The 17,571-nt window shown below is 39.8% G+C and overlaps 1 protein-coding gene across 2 annotated transcripts in view; it reads right to left on the reverse strand.

Moving 5' to 3' along the window:
• IMPG1 (interphotoreceptor matrix proteoglycan 1) overlaps positions 1-11,682 on the reverse strand; it is a 538,528-nt gene extending 526,846 nt beyond the window's left edge. The window contains exon 1 of one of the 2 annotated variants that reach the window (XM_068281513.1): positions 11,199-11,682. In XM_068281513.1, coding sequence (XP_068137614.1) covers positions 11,199-11,277 — 79 coding nt within the window. In that variant the 5' untranslated portion in view covers positions 11,278-11,682. The remainder of the gene's footprint in view (positions 1-11,198) is intronic. The other variant, XM_068281514.1, reaches the window with a different exon arrangement.
• Between the last annotated feature and the right edge of the window lie 5,889 nt (positions 11,683-17,571).

Here is a 17,571-nt window from a genome sequence, read left to right on the forward strand (position 1 = left end):
AGGATGCCAGAAGTGGCAGGAGAGGCCTCTCACACTAAGAGCATGTTGTGCTTCAGCTCTGTCAAATTAGGGTGTGGGTTACCAGGAGTCCAGACTCCGCCCATGGGCTTCATCAGGGTGTGGCAGCAAATTGCACAAGTACATCAGGGATCTCCTCCCCTGTTTTACAACAGCTAATTAGCTTACTTATGCAAATCTCAGAACTGGAGTGGATAACAGACAATGATGGCGTCACAATGGGGCAAATTTAAACATACCCTTTGGCTTTCCCTAACCACATGACCAAAGAGGTCCTTCTAAGCTCACTCTGAACAAGTTGTTTTCTCAATGAGGTTGCCCTCATAGTGATCACATGTCAGTATTCACCCACAAGGGCTCTAAACTCCTGTGATGCAGTAGAAACCCGATCAGGTTTGTTCAAGATTCTTTTGAGTGGCCCCCAATGTTGACTGAGGTATTTGGGGATACGAATGATCTGGTCACCACCCTTTTCTTGTAATTTTTGATTTTTGCCCATAATTCCAATCAAGCTTGCTCCATCTAGGGACCAAGCTCTTTTGAGGGCCTGTTTAAGCATTCTACGGGGATATCCTCTCTCTCTGAAGCATTGATACATCTCCTTGAACTCTTTAGAGTAGGCATGCTCTAAGCTACAGTTACGGCCTCAGATGTTGGAATTCTGTTATGAGTATTGCTTTAATTTGCAACATGGGATGACAATTGCAGTAGGCTTTCTATAACTAGGGGACGCTAATTTATTGTTCTCAGAGTGAGTCAGTCTAATGTTGACAGCATTACAATTTAGATCATCCATAAAAGATAGAAATTCATTCTCATCTATATACCATATCCAGAGGATGGCCCACTCCTGCCAAAAAGGATTTCTATACACACACACCTGCTTTCCCAGAACCCTAGGTTTAGATCAGCGTAGGCAGGAGCACAGGCCACCTCCATGGATGTCCCCTGTATCTGTTGATACAGTAGTATTGGTTGCCAAATGCAAAGCAACTGAATCATAGAATTAATTGCAACAACTCAGCAACAAAATCATAGTCATCAGCACGCTTGTTCAGGATCTATGGCTAACAGTATTAGATGATCAGTAGGACAGTCAGCCAATTTGCAATATTTAAAGGAAATAATAAATGTGTTAGCCTTGATATACCTCTCATGTCAGGTTTCCTTTAAAATGAAAAGTATTTCAGGGCTTGGCAGAGCAGTTCATGTGGCAATGTGCTGACCAGACAATCCTGTGCCACACACATTGCCTGTATGAATAGGCCTTGAGTTATGAAAGTGGATCTGTCTACAAGAATTGTTATTCATATAATATGAAATTACTTTCACTGATAGTTGTCAAAACCAGAGTTAGAATGTTCAACAAACATAGCTTAGTGGAATGTCGATTTTACTGAATTTCCATAACCCTTTAAGAACTCACACTCAAGACATGCCTTTGAAGTGCCTCTGTGATGTTTGGCTATCTCCTGCTAAGGACTGCAGCATTTGCATCTGACTGACTTTGAACTGCTCATTGATCACAACTTGTTAAATGTAAAACTGTGAAAAGGAAATCTGCTCAAAACTCTTTTTATTTCCACAGTCTCTTATAGTTTTCTAGAAGTTATACATTTTTTCATGAGTAATATATGTAAATATTGCCTGTAAATGAATAATAATAATGCTTTCTTGTATTTCCTAGCTTAAAAGAATGTGGTTCTGGGTCAAAGACAAACACATACACAAATGCACATATCCCCACAATTTGTTTTCATTTAAGCTAGCTGTAACATCCTTACCTTCCAGCGGCGTCTCCGGCGTGGTCCGGGCGAGCAGCGGGGTTTCAGTGCCGACATCCTCCGGCAGCATCTCTGGCGTCCCCGCGGCGGTGACTTCCGGCATGCGCGAGTGCGCAGTACTCTCAGTTGCGCGCTTGCGCAAATTCTAAAGAGCCTTATAGGCTAAGGATGAGGACCTGACTGATGTCAGCAGTGATTTCACTCGTGACATCACTTTGTGGGAGTGGTTGCCTGTAGTTTTCATGTGTATTTAAGGTCTGAGCCCTCAGTCATTCTTCGGCTTTGATACTAATCAGTTTGCTGGTTCCTAGCCTAGATAGCTTCCTTAAGCTACATTCATATATTGTGTAGACGCACAATATATATGTACTCCAGTTAGTCAGTCTTTATTATTTTCATATATATATTCTCGTAATATTATTATTGTAACATCTCATTGTATATTATCTGTGTACCGACTTTTGCCTGCCTTTTGACCTCGCTCCTGTCTAGTCCTACTGTACTGCTGTCTGATTACACCAGCCATATGCTTCTTTCAGAAGCATCAGTCACACAATACTGGAGCCCCCCCAAAACAATATCAACAGGACAGCCAGCCAACTTTCATCACTTTAAAGTAAATAAATACAGTAGCTTCCATATCCTAATTACAGGGCCACATTATACTTCAAACAACTTTTTAGATTATTACAAATATTTTTTGAATTGGTTTTATTTCCTCATGCAGAACACCATCACAGAATAATCTCAAACTCCAAACGTAAAAATATTTAAGAGGAACCCAACCCCTCGAATTATATACTGTATGAGACATTTTAGATACATGATCAACATTCATTTAACATCTTTCAAAATTTCGGTGAGTTAGGTTATAAGGAAAACTATTGGAAACATTTTGTATTTTTATATATTTTTTCTGTGTTGTCAATCTGTTTTATAGATACTATCTATATTTGTATACTGTGTTTTATACAGTTTAATTAATTTCTCCTAAAGTTTGCTATTATTACTGTCTACACATTGCTTTATACCGTGATGATAGAGATGACATCCTTATCATCAGGTATCTTGGATAATACTCATTCTCCTTTTCCCTTACAGCTATGCTGCCTATTTGTTATGTGACTGCTGCTGCCTGATGTTTGCTATCTCTGAGGCTGTTTCTGTGAAATCCATCACATTCACATGGAGAACAGATATCACTGAGTGACATTCTCCAGGGCGAAGGATTGTCTGCAGACTTGATAGGAGTGCTGCTGTCTCTGTGTTATCCCTTGCTTCCTAAAGAATATGTGCATGCATTACTGGTAAATCACAGCTCTCTCAACAAGGATGCACTAGAGCCATGGTTCGCAACACACGGAATACATACCTCAGGGGGTACTTGAACTTGTTGCAGTGAATGTATTATAGTAAGTTAAGAAATGAAAAGATGATAAATAATATATGAACACACCAGGATATGTATCTTTTTGTTAATTAAAAACATAAAGATGCACTTGGAGTGGTACTTACAAACATCATATATATGATTCAAGATAATGTAATACACAACAGGGGGTACTTAGTAGATAGTGTTTTTTGTTAAGCTGTACAGTAAGTAATGATGTTAGTTGTATGACTCTTGCTGAGGGCTCATCCTGTAGTTCGACTGTGATACCTTTTACAGAACAGCTACAGAGATAGCAAACAGGTTTCTCTATGTCTCATTATAAATGATGAATGGCATCTTTCAGCTATGGTCATGGGATAAATAAGAAAGAGGCGTTGCTGACTGAGGGCTTAAGAAATCATATGATACCCCATATCTGACAAAAGAGATGACACCCATCATCATATAACATATATTTCCTCTACAGAATCGAAAACAACTTCACCCCTTCTCTGGAATGCCCTCCCACAACACATCCATCACTCTCCAACCTTGGATATCTTCAAATGCTCTCAAAAATCACTTTTTCTGACAAACACATGCGCTACCTTAGGCCATTTGCTTTTTGACCTAGGGCCAAGTTGCACTCACTCTAGATATCCTAAAGACACACTGCCTCTAGGTATGATTATTGCATACTACCCAACCTCTTTTTCCTCCCCATATCACAAGGGAAGGGCTCTCTCACCCTTTTGTGTCTTGAAATTTGTTACACATGTTATTCATCATGTTACTTTTGTCACTGAAATTACCAAATCTGTACATTTTACCAATTCTGTAATTTGTATATTGGTGTAAACCATTGTCTATATTATTATGTACCCCATGATTGTTTTTTACTTTGTATAGCACAGCGGATTATGCTGGTATTTTAAAATCTATAGTAATAATAATACTAAAATATAAAACATTCCAAAACATTCACATGTCTATAAAACAAGACACTCTGCTCACACATGGGGGCTCATTTACTAAGCCATTGCTCAGTAGGAGATCATTTATGACTATATATAATTTTACAAAACTGGTCTAATCCAATTGAAAAGTATCTGCTTTTCTGTGGCAAGGATTTGCAAGGTTTACTCATATACTCATATGCGCCCCATGCAAGTGCAGCAGACGCCGACCCATCGGGGGTCAGCGATCCTTAGAGGCTGTCAATAGGACACCGGAGAGGACCAGAGCGGCGTCGAGGGACCCGAAGACATCTAGGGTCTGGAAGAAGCCCCTGGTAAGTAAAAAAGCTTTTTTTAGTCGCCTCAGAAGTCCTTTAACACAGCTCCTTAGGAAGTGGAGCGCTGTGAAAGGGTAGTGCTATCAGACACTTGAGACTGCAAGACACTTGAGTTGGGAGAGAATGCGGCTGGAGGGAATAATACATGGGGAATAGGGCAGCGTGAGATATATGTGTATGTGAGGATTATGGTTCACTCAGTATTGCTGTGTCCTGGTTACCTGTGTTTGTGCTTGCTTGTATTCACAGTCAAACTGACTCCCAACTTTTTATACTGAGTGGAGTTCAAAGTGACTGTGTGTGGGGGTGTGATGATGAAGAAGGTAGAATGTGTGCTACTGACTTCGAACCTCTGGGAGTCACACTTCATTGTGTGCCACAGCCAAGGGATTGCCTTGTCTCATAGATATATTTGTTTCTAGAGACATATGAGACTTTTTGTGGGTGTGATATGGCTATTTATTTAATTTATCATAACACTTAAATTATGTTGCTGGCACAATGTATGGTGACAATATTTGATTCTTAAATAAAGCATATTTCTACATTGTGTATTTTGTCTCCTTATACTGTATTGATAAAGGAAATTACTGCCAAAATGGGGACATAGAGGTTCATAAGGGGCATTAATTGGTTATTCTATCTTGTATGGTGGTGCATTGCTTTAAAGGAGGCAGCTTGACAGAATTTACATTGTTTATCTTGCCATTCTATATCATCTATTATGGAGGCCACTTATATGTGCTCATTCATTGTGTCTTCTTACTAATGTTCCCATTAAAGCCCTGGGTGCTTCTTTACCCTCATTGTGTTCACATTAAAGTGCACTTGGTTGGAGCCCCCCCCCCCCACCCTTATTATGTTCTCTAAATAGTCTAGCTTATAGTGCCTCCATATATATAATGTCCTTCCTATTTACAGATCCCCTTATAGTGTCCACAATTACAGACACTTTAATGCCCCCCATTAAAATGTCTTCAATTTAAGGTGGGTGGGTCAGCAATTTGTGGTGTCCCATTATAGTGCCCCTACATAGTTCCCCTCCATTAGAGGGAATATTATAGCGCCCCCAGTATAGTGCTTCTTTCAAAATGTACCAGTTAGGTTGCTGAGAACCACCAGGCCGAATGTATTTTGTGTATTCAAAAGGAAAGAAAGCTGTTTACTGAAATTACTGGAAGTATTGTGTCACCTCCTTGAAACTGAAAGTAGCTACAAATCTCCACTTCAAGGCAAATATAAAAAAGGCCATGACTCATCACTCCAGGGCAGTGAGGAGTAATAACATTTATCACTTTAAGCTCTTGCAGGTCAAGCATCTATCCTGAAACTTTGTTTCATAGTACACCGTTTGCCTCATTCCAATTTGCATATAGCTGAATAATCATGACACTGATTTCTGTACAAATGCTGGAACTGAAGACCTGTGGTTACCATCAGATGACAATGATTAAGAATCATAGATTATATCAATTGATAAACACATGGGCAGTATAACGCTGTGGTGGATATACCACTCTAGAATTGAAGTGTTAGAGTCCCAGGTTTACCTTATGGGGAGGACACTATTTGTTTGGAGTTTACAATTTATTCCCATGTTTGTATTGATTTTTCTCTGGGCATCCCATTTCCTTCCACAACTCAACAAATATGTTGATAACTGAATCACCTCAAAATTGGCATTGGCTGAGGTAGGGCATTTGACTGTGATAAACCAAAAACATACAGATAAGTTAATTGGCTCCCCCTAAAATTGGCCCTAGACTTCAGTACTTACACTACATAATATAGACATATGGCAATGGTAGGGATTAGATTTGTGAGCTCCTTTGAGGGACAGTTAGTGACAAGATATATATATATATATATATATATATATATATATATATATATATATATATATATACACTGTACAGCGCTGCGTAATATGTCGGCGCTATATAAATACTAAATAATAATAATAATAAAAAATAAACTAGAATGAGAGCTTCTCTGATGGACAGCTAATGATATACAGTAGATATGTACTGCATTCTTTACAGCGATGTGGAAGACGTTACTGCTATATAAATATACAGTAATATTATAATGCATAGTACTAGTAATAGATAACAACAATAATAATAATAATAATAATACTTAATATTTCTCTCTCTGTATACGTACAGAAAGTTTATACCAGCATACAATTGGTAGTCCCACCAGTACCAGTAGATTGTAAATTATGCAAGTTTGTAATTTATACCCCTGCTATTTATTATACAGTGTAGTGTGGTAACTTGGCACTTTACAAATAAAAAAAATAATCATTATAGTATACTTATGTTATCATATCATTATATACAAAAATTTAACCACAAATAATAACAAACGCACAATTGCCTATTTTAAAATATACAGTAAAAATCTGCTGCCTTGTGAGTACATTGTAATAATTAACATATATGTACTTCACAATAGTATGTGGATTATTGCTATCCCACAAAATGGAATGGAATAGACTATTGTAAACACATTTTGCTGCAATTGAGATTGTCAGATCCCCCAATGCACTCAATAATTCAGATGATATACAAATTCCAACAGTGCCAAAAGTGTGAATGTGCAAAACTCATAATATTCTGCTGTAAGATAGAATCTTAAATAGCCTCTTGACATCGAATTTGAGGTTAAACAGTAAAGTTCCTTTTATGGGTGGTGTAACTCAATCTGAAGAAGAAAGCTGACTTAGGATTTATCAGTTCCTGGAAGTCACAAATCTTTAATAAAACGTACATTAAAACTTCCATCTAAGGATGCTCATTCAGATTCCGCAGAACTGAAACTTCCAGTCACGATCGGAAATCGGCATTTACTTGGTAATTTTAGCCCAATCACAGAACTTGGAAGCATTGGACCAATCAGAGAATACACAATTTTTTCAGTGAAAGTCGGATTACTGTGGTAATTTTAGACCAATCACAAGACTCGGATACTACCAAGCATTCCTGAGTCTTGTGATTGGCCTAAACTTTCCATGGGATTCAGATTACCACGGTAAAATTCTGCATTCTCTGATTAGTCCAATACTTCCGAGTCAACTCAGAAGTATTTAGCCAATAAGAAAATGAAAACAAAAAAAATAGACTTCTCGGAAATTGGAAAAATGGAATCAGAAATGCAGCATTGTCAGAAATCAGAAATTCAACATTGTCGGAATCGGAATTGCCACAGAATCAGAAAGCGGCATTTCTGACCATCCCTACTTCCATTTAATTCATTAAGGTTCATAAAGCAGTGCAATCAAACATGATTTCTTTTATATTTCATTGCGCTACGCCGAGCTGCCAAAAATACACATTACCTAAGTAAATATTCAGTATTTAAAAATGCTGAATATTCCTACAAAGGCCCATTTATTTACATAATCGATGGGTCCCACAGTAAAGCTTGTAAAATGTACATCTAACATGTTACATGTTTCTGTCTAGGCCTCTGAGAAAGCATCAAGTACAGTGGGTTGCAAAAGTATTCGGCCCCCTTGAAGTTTTCCACATTTTGTCATATTACTGCCACAAACATGAATCAATTTTATTGGAATTCCACATTAAAGACCAACACAAAGTGGTGTACACATGAGAAGTGGAACAAAAATTATACATGATTCCAAACATTTTTTACAAATAAATAACTGCAACGTGGTGTGTGCATAATTATTCGGCCCCCTTTGATCTGAGTGCAGTCAGTTGCCTATAGACATTGCCTGATGAGTGCTAATGACTAAATAGAGTGCATCTGTGTGTAATCTAATGTCAGTACAAATACAGCTGCTCTGTGAGGGCCTCAGAGGTTGTCTAAGAGAATATTGGGAGCAACAACACCGTGAAGTCCAAAGAACACACAAGACAGGTCAGGGATCAAGTTATTGAGAAATTTAAAGCAGGCTTAGGCTACAAAAAGATTTCCAAAGCCTTGAACATCCCACGGAGCACTGTTCAAGCGATCATTCAGAAATGGAAGGAGTATGGCACAACTGTAAACCTACCAAGACAAGACCATCCACCTAAACTCACAGGCCGAACAAGGAGAGTGCTGATCAGAAATGCAGTCAAGAGGCCCATGGTGACTCTGGACGAGCTGCAGAGATCTACAGCTCAGGTGGGAGACTCTGTCCATAGGACAACTATTAGTCATGCACTGTACAAAGTTGGCCTTTATGGAGGAGTGGCAAGAAGAAAGGCATTGTTAACAGAAAGCATAAGAAGTCCCGTTTGCAGTTTGCCACAAGCCATGTGGGGGACACAGCAACCATGTGGAAGAAGGTGCTCTGGTCAGATGAGACCAAAATGGAACTTTTTGGCCAAAATGCAAAACGCTATGTGTGGCGGAAAACTAACACTGCACATCACTCTGAACACACCATCCCCACTGTCAAATATGGTGGTGGCAGCATCATGTTCAGGGGTTGCATCTCTTCAGCAAGGACAGGGAAGCTGTTCAGAGTTGATGGGAAGATGGATGGAGCCAAATACAGGGCAAACTTGGAAGAAAACCTCTTGGAGACTGCAAAAGACTTGAGACTGGGGTGGATGTTCACCTTCCAGCAGGACAATGGCCCTAAACATAAAGCCAGGGCAACAATGGAATGGTTTAAAACAAAACATATATATGTGTTAGAATGGCCCAGTCAAAGTTCAGATCTAAATCCAATCAAGAATCTGTGGCAAGATCTGAAAACTGCTGTTCACAAACGCTGTCCGTCTAATCTGACTGAGCTGGAGCTGTTTTGCAAAGTAGAATGGGCAAGGATTTCAGTCTCTAGATGTGCAAAGCTGGTAGAGACATACCCTAAAAGACTGGCAAATGTAATTGCAGCAAAAGGTGGTTCTACAAAGTATTGACTCAGGGGGCCGAATAATTACGCACACCCCACTTTCCAGTTTATGATTTGTAAAAAATGTTTGGAGTCATGTATGATTTTCGTTCCACTTCTCACATGTACACCACTTTGTATTGGTCTTTCACGTGGAATTCCAATAAAATTGATGCATGTTTGTGGCAGTAATGTGACAAAATGTGGAAAACTTCAAGGGAGCCGAATACTTTTGCAACCCACTGTAGATGCAATCATCTCCTCAGCCCTATGCACACACAAGCCTGCCTCCCCAGCACCTGCATCTCTGCAGATACATACTGCTGAAGGAAGCACAGTAAAGATTAGTGTTTTTTACTACTGTGCCCGGCTGCTCCTCTTTTTCAGAGTAGATTTGCTGCTAATCCTCCGCACATTCATCCGATTAGCTTCATTTGCATCTGCTGGTATTCAAGCTATGCAACATTGCAAATCCCTTTACAAATACTGTTGAATGGTGCAAGCAAATGTTGGAATCCATAGTCCATATGAATCCATTCAATATTTAGTAAAGTGTCAAATTTGGTTGTATTCCCTCATTCTCATATTGTTCATGATATTGATAGTTAAATAACTTTTCATCTCAAATATTGATATCATTATCTATTGCCTGTTTATGTGCTTTACTATGAGGCCTACATTTATCATATAAGGGCATTAGAGGAAAATAAATTAAACGTGCTACTGTTAGTGAATCATTCATCAGAAATCTAATCTCACATTTTTTGGCAGGATAATTATTTGAAAAAGTTTCCATGTATTTTTTCTCAAACATCTATAATTCTTTTTATAGCAGTGAAAATCAACAAGGGATGTATGGTAAACCATGTATGTTTATATATCTGTGTATAATATAACCTATGTATACTTTGTGTATCTATAGAAGACAATTCATTAACATTTCTTAAAACCACAAATCATTCCTTGTATCAAACTGCCAATTTGAGAGCCACATAAAAATCAAATTATCCCCCTAACCTGATAGAATGTATAAAGAAAACAGAAGACTTGCAAAACCCGACTTAACAATGAAGAGTTTAACTTTTTAGGATACATGATACATTGGGGTTAATTGATAATTATTATTTTTTTAACAAAATTGTCTTTTTGTTTTCCGTCTTTCACAGTTTTCACTGTATCATTTGTATAATTATCTTTCATCATTATAATCACCTTATCTATATAACAACTTGTAAGTGCCTAAAGAGTAAAAGAAAATGCTAAAAAAAATAAGGCAAAGAATTTACAAAGAAGTTACTCAGAGTTAACTTCGTATGTGTGGTCTTTAACTCGGAATCTGCTGAAAGTTATTTTTAAAAATAGTGTAGCAAATTCAACTGTTAAAAAAAATAGGGTAGCAATAAGTAAAGGGATGTAATTCTTGAGATAGGTTGAGTAAATCAGTGCCATTGCATGGCATAGATAAAAAGGGGACATATCTTGATTCATTATAAATGTTGTTTTGAAAGTAATGATGATGGTAATATTATTGATTTACATAATACCAACATATTCCATAGTGCTATACAGACAAATATTTTCCAGAGCAATTGCATAGACAAACAGAGATGCTATGGATCAAAGCGCAGTTGTATAGCACATCTTGTGACAGATAAACATAAATGGGTCAGTCAGCAATACCAAGATATAATAGCAGAGAGAAGAAAGGGATAGGAAATACACAAGTATTTGATAGCTGGAAATCAATGTTTATCAAGTGTTGTTATGAAAGCTGTTCTGTATCAGCACCTTGCAGCATTTCCAAGCTAATGAAAATCAAATAAATGACCAGATTTACAGCTGACGCAATGCTTGTATTAGGCACTGCACACCACTTACCTTTGCTGTAATGATACTGGATAGTGATGCAGATGGTGATCAAGAATAATCCAATCCTACAGTTCATTTTCAGTGTCATATATTAAGAATTATCAATGCGCAGATGGGAAAAAAAAGTCTTCAAAGAAAAATTAAAGTAGCTGAAAAAAAAAGGAAAGACTGTTGGCTGGAAATTTGACAGGAAATTGTTAATATGTTTGCGGTTGTTCTTCTTTAATTGTTCTCTTGTAATAGCAACTAGAGTGACAACTGTACAAAACAGTGTCTATCAGGCATAATCTATTTATCTACTGCTCAGACATAATCCTCCTTGTGGGACAGCTGGAAGGGTTGTCTGCATCTAATTAACCTGCAGCACTGACATGTGTTATTTCTAATCAAAGAACACTTGTTAATGGTAAAGGCCACATTGTCCAATCATTGATTTCATGCATCCTTCTGTCCTGCTTGCCAGACAGGATATATCACCATATAAATGTATGGCCATGATGATAACATAGCATGAGTTAATCACATTATGACTCAATATGATTACAGAGAAGTATTAACCCTGCATTTATTCCCAGAGATGACAGGTTGCCCTAACGAGGAACCTATGTTACTTAACTGCTTAGGCTAAATCTAATTGGAGGAAATGTAATTAGGTTTAACAGCCCTGTGTTACCAGTAATGAGGTTTAGCAGACTTTAAGTAAACATCATTTTATTTAAAAATTCATTTCTGTGAATTGGTTCATGAAGTAAAATACTGTAGCTTCATACATTATGGTTAAATAATTCAGATAGCAATACATGTATATTTAAGCATGCTATGTACATGCTTTATTGTCATGTGTTTGTTGCCACTGCAACTGAAATTATGAAAAACTGTAAATCATCATGGTTGGATGGCTAATTCTGCAGCCCTGTTCTTTGAAATCCTCAGCAAAACAGAATCCAATTGCACACATCTGCAAGAAAATGAATGCAGCTGCTAACACAAAAAAATGTGTTAGTCAGAATTAATTTTAAAAGCAAAAATATTTGGCTCATTTGTGTAAACTTTCAAAAACTGCATTACTCACCCTTCACTGAATCATTCAATTACTAATTTAATGTTTGCAATGTCCATGTGAAACTTAAAGGATACCTGAGCCGTCATAAATTGTAAAAATGGGGGGAACTGGCATGCGTAGGAAGCAGTTCTCATGGCCTCTGCTACCCCCCCTTCTCCTCCATTTTCCATCTGTTATCTCCTAAAGGCCCCCCAAAGCTACTTCTGGGTTGGCCAGGTCGGTGAGTAGTGGCCCGGCAATGTGCGTCCTTGATTGAGCTTATGGGAGCGCTTTGCGTATGTATAGCATGTCACGACTATGTAGTACACATGCCGTCATGACTATGCTCAGGTATCCTTTAAAGCAAACCGGTAATTTACCAGAAAAAAATAGATGCTTTCCAAAGTAGAGGGACGCTTCTGAAAGCTTCAGCGTCTCCCCACATCCTCCTCAATCCCACCGCTGCTGGCCAGGACCCTCTTCACTGGTGGCCACACTCCTGTGTACTAGTGCTTCTGTACTGCGCAGATGTGGCTATAGTCACAGCTGCATAGTATGGCTTCGCTTGTAAATTGCGGGGAGCGTGGTCAAAAGAACATTTCTGACAAGCTCTTGTCGGAAATGTACCAGAAAAAAATAGATGCTTTCCAAAGTAGAGGGACACTTCTGAAAGCTTCAGAGTCTCCCCAAATCCTTGTAACGATTGGTGTCAGCTAAACAGATTTTCTGATTATCGGTGATCTGCAGTATCACCAACAATACAGATGCTATACCTGATCATATGGTGATCTGCAGAATCACTAATAATGCTAGTATAGCCAGACACAGGACTACCAATGTGAGTAGTGTTTGGGGCAACAGTAATGAGGAAGAGGAGGTCTCCTGAGGAGCGGGTGACTTCAGACAATGCTGCAGCCAAGGATCACCTGAGGAGCAGGCGAGTCCGGCTGTACTGCAGCTAAAGGACACCTGAGGAGCAGGTGCTACAGGTAGTGCTGCAAGGTTGATAACCTGAAAAGCAGGTGATTAAGACAGTACTGTATCCAGTGTACACCTGAGAAGCAGGTGTTACAAAGAGTGCTGCGAAAGGCGATCACCTGAGGAGCAGGTGATTAAGACTATACTATTGCTATTGGACACCTGAGGAGCAGGAGTTACAGACAGAACTGCAATAAAGCTTCACCTGAGGGGCAGGTGAATGCTACAGATCCCTCACCAGTGGCTAGGCCCACTGGCGAGGATAGAGAGGTCAGACAAGCAGAGTAGACAACGTACGGACAGATAAGGTACAAAGACAGAAGGCTGATTCAGTGTTGAATTCAGGCAGAGTCGGCAACGTGAATCAGATGGGCAGAGGTACAAAGTCAGCAAGCAGGAGAATAGTCAATGAAAGCAGAAGGTCATAACAGATAATACAATGTAATTAGTACTTTAGCTATCAATAGAATCTGGCTAAGTGTGGATCCCCAGCTCCGGCTGGTTCTAGCACACTTTGGGATCTGACTAAGGTCTGAGCGCTCACACGTAAGCATTTGCAACAGCAGACATGGAGCAACTGACAGTCTGGTACTATATATACAAAGTTGCTCCGCAGCGCCGCCCCAGCCACTCAGCCTATCCGAAGCACTGTTGGAGTCAGCTGACTTGGCAGATCAGCTGACTCCCCTTCTATTCACATAAAGGTCATGTTGCCTGGCGCGCGTAGCCCTCAATCTATGTGCAATAGAAGGACCAGGCAGATCTCCAGCATGAAACTGTGCGGCAGAGGCTGCCGGCTGACACGCGGAGACAGCCGCCATGCCGCCTGTCTCCGCGACAGCATCTCCGCTATCCCTTACAATCCTCCTCAATCCCACCGCTGCAGGCCGGGACCCTCTTCCTCTTCAGGGTGGCCACACTCCTGTGTACTAGTGCTTCAGTACTGCGCAGATGTGGCTATATTTTACAGCTGCGTAGTATGGCCTCGTCTGTACACGGAGGGGAGCGTGGTCAAAAGAACATTTCTGACAAGCTCTTGTAGGAAATGTGCAGAGGGACCCTGCACAACAAATGCAGGCTCCTGGATGGATTGGGAAGCATCTGAACTAACCAGGGCCTAACTGCTACTGAGTTAAGGATCAACATTTTTGGGAGGAGGGTGGAAGTTACATGTTCGCTTTCATTTGCCCTGTGCTTTAAAACAATTAACATTGTACATTAAGGTGTTGATGTTAGCCACATTGGTGGCCAATGTGGCCAATTACAATTTCCTTTTGGTTAAATGTGTCTTAACCACTTATCTTAAACGTATAGGTTAACAGGGAATATTTTCTGATGGGTTGTCTTTAACCACTTGATGACTGTAGTTTTGTTAACCCCCCCCCCCCCCCCCTTCCTAAAGACCAGGCACTTTTTTTCACTACTGGGATGTGCAGGCTTTTCAGCCTCCTGCACAGCCCAGCTAAGGAATATGGCGATTGGAATCACCTCCTATTCTTGCCCCTAAGGGGACATGCTGCCGGAGGGGTCCGATCGCAGAGGTCACTTTTTAAAAAAAATTTCTTCAGCCTCTTAGAGGCTCTCATTGCCGCTGCCGCTGTCCCTCTCCTTCCCTCCTCCCCTCTGCCTAAAGAATTGAGCAGGACGGCGATCCCCGGCCAATTAGAGGCCGGGATCGCCGATCTTGTACAGCGCTGCTGGAGACTGCAGCGCTGTACGCATGTAAACAAAGTGGATTTCTTTCCCCTTATGTTTACAAGCAGCCTGCTAGCCGCGGTCGGCGGCTAGCAGGTTAATCACGGAACTCCGTTCCGTGAAGTGGCAGGGAATGATCGCGCATACGCGCAGCCATTCTCTGGGATACTGCAGCCCCAGGACTCGACGCCAATTGGCGTTAGGCGGTCCTGGGGCTGCCGTCGCGGCCACGTCCATTGGCGTGAGGCGGTCGCAAAGTAGTTAAATTATGAATGTGTAAACGCAATATACAGGTGAATGTTTAATAGTTCAGGCTGAAGGATATAGGGCTCGTTCACACTAGGGGCGTTTTCAAGCGCAGGCGATTTTTAAAATCGTCAAAACGATTTTAGAATTTTACAGATTTTACAATTAGAACGTTCATATCAATGCAGTTCGTGCTCTGTGCGTTCAGCAAAGCGGTGCCTGTACCCTTTCTGGGGCCTTTTTGCTATAATGGAAGGTGTAGGAAGAGCTCTAAACACTCACAAAACCACTATATGCAGCGATTGCGTTCGCGTTTTTTAGAATAAATACATTGTATTTATTATTTTCCGGGTCAAAGAGTTCACTTCCTGACATACATCAGGGAGTGAATCTCAAAACTGCCCTGGCAAAGCGCTTAGAAAATCGCTTTTTTTTAAAAAACGGAGCACGCAGTGAAGCGCTGGGAGCGGGAAAAATAGCGCACAAAAACGCAAAACGCTTGCTTTTGCGTTTTCGTTTTTAGGTGTGAATGAGGCCTGAAATTTGGAAGCCATATAATATACCCATATGCTCTGCTTAGGAGTAAATATGTGATATCTACATACAGTATCCCTTCAGTATTTAGGTATGACACCTCCAGATATTATATGTGCTTTACATGTACATCTTAATGAACCATCCCCCTGTATGAATACAACAAATAGCAGTGCACTGTATGATATTGACTTTCTGTTCACGTTCAAGCCAAACAGATACATCTATTCCATGAATCTTGTATTTAACATTTTTCTTCACTGCATGGAGCATTAAAATTGTATTGTGTGCTATCATGTTTTTCTTGTAATATTGCAAAATATAGAAATTATTCAGAGGCATTATTAGTCACAAAAGCCTATGAAAAGGCTTCAGCAGGGAGCTCACATGTTCCAGGCAATCTTTTAAGTCATGAATAATTTAAAATGATTATTCTCTCCCAAGATAAATTCATTCTAAACATTCCTTTCTTATTCTCTCTCTACTTTCCTACCAGCTTTGATAAAAAGATAGTGGAAACTATTAATCATAAACATTCGCTCTGGTCAACAGAGAATTATCAAGAGATGGTGCCTTTCCCAGAGCTGTTTCATTTAATTATAGGTCACATTTAATTAATATAAGAGTGCACTGCTGTCACAAACAATTATATCGTCTGAAAATATTAATTTGCTGGCTGCAAATATGAATATTTCTTACCTATTTTCTCACTAGTTGCTGAAATAAATGCATTTTAAATGCTGTGCTGTATAATTACAGCTCTGAGTAGGTGAAGTCAATCCTAGAACAATATATTGATCTGACTCCTGTGGATATGAAGGGGATTACTTAGAATGTATGAACCCACAAGTGCTACTGAAGTAGCCAATTATTAGTCAGCTAAGTAGAAAAGATAACGAGAGGAAAGAGGGGAGAGCGTGCATCTAGGAGGGTCAATATACCACTGACAGTGGGATGAGGGGACGGAGACATGATTCAATGTTTGCTAGGTGTACATTTTCCTCTCTTTTCTAACAACTTTAGCTACACAAAGTTCCATACCCCCTTTCTAGTGTCTGTTATTTGAATCCCCTACTAGACTGTAAGTCTGATTGAGTGGGATCTTCTTCTCCCTCTGTGTTTTTGTATTTGTTATGTATGCTGGTTTGTCATCTGTACACCAAATTTATTATTTGGCACTGCATAATATGTTGTGGGGAAAAAGGGAAAGAAGAAGGGCACATGATGAAATACAGGGGCTGGGCTGGGAGAGAGTGCATAATATGATGGTGGAGGGGGACATAGTGAATGTCTAGAGTAGAGAACACATTATATTAAATTTGTGTGTTGTTTGTTTGTTTTTGTTTTTTTTTTGGGGGGGGGGAGAGATGTACAGGGTAAAAAGTTAAGACTAAACAGATGGCTTTTCAGTTTTGATTTAAACATCTCTAGGGTAGAAGCTGCCGTGAATTACATTTAGGAAGGCATTCGAGAGGTTGGGGGTAGCATAATAAAATGTGTGCCTCTTTGTGTGTATGGGGGGGGGGGGGGGGAGAAGGGATTTAGCTTAGATACTGCTTAAGGCCTGATTCACACTGCAAGAGCTTTTTTAGAGCTATTTGAGCTGATTATCTGATTTGAAAAGATCTTGCTAATACAATGCTATAGGTAATTTTTATAAAATCACGTTACTCAAGTGAGAACAAACTCATTTAACAAGAGCTTTTAAAATTGCAAGCGCTTGGAAAAAGCACTTCCAGTGTGAACCAGCCATTAGCCACTTGTGAGCCAGTGTTAAATTAATCCCTTCATTTGTCTTCACCCCTTGTTCTAGCGCTTAGGGAAATGTAACTGATACACAAAGGATGACATTACCCTCCTGCTCCAGATGATCCTGAGGAAAATCAT

Source organism: Hyperolius riggenbachi, chromosome 4, assembly GCF_040937935.1.
Source record: "Hyperolius riggenbachi isolate aHypRig1 chromosome 4, aHypRig1.pri, whole genome shotgun sequence".
Taxonomy (NCBI): Eukaryota; Metazoa; Chordata; class Amphibia; order Anura; family Hyperoliidae; genus Hyperolius; species Hyperolius riggenbachi.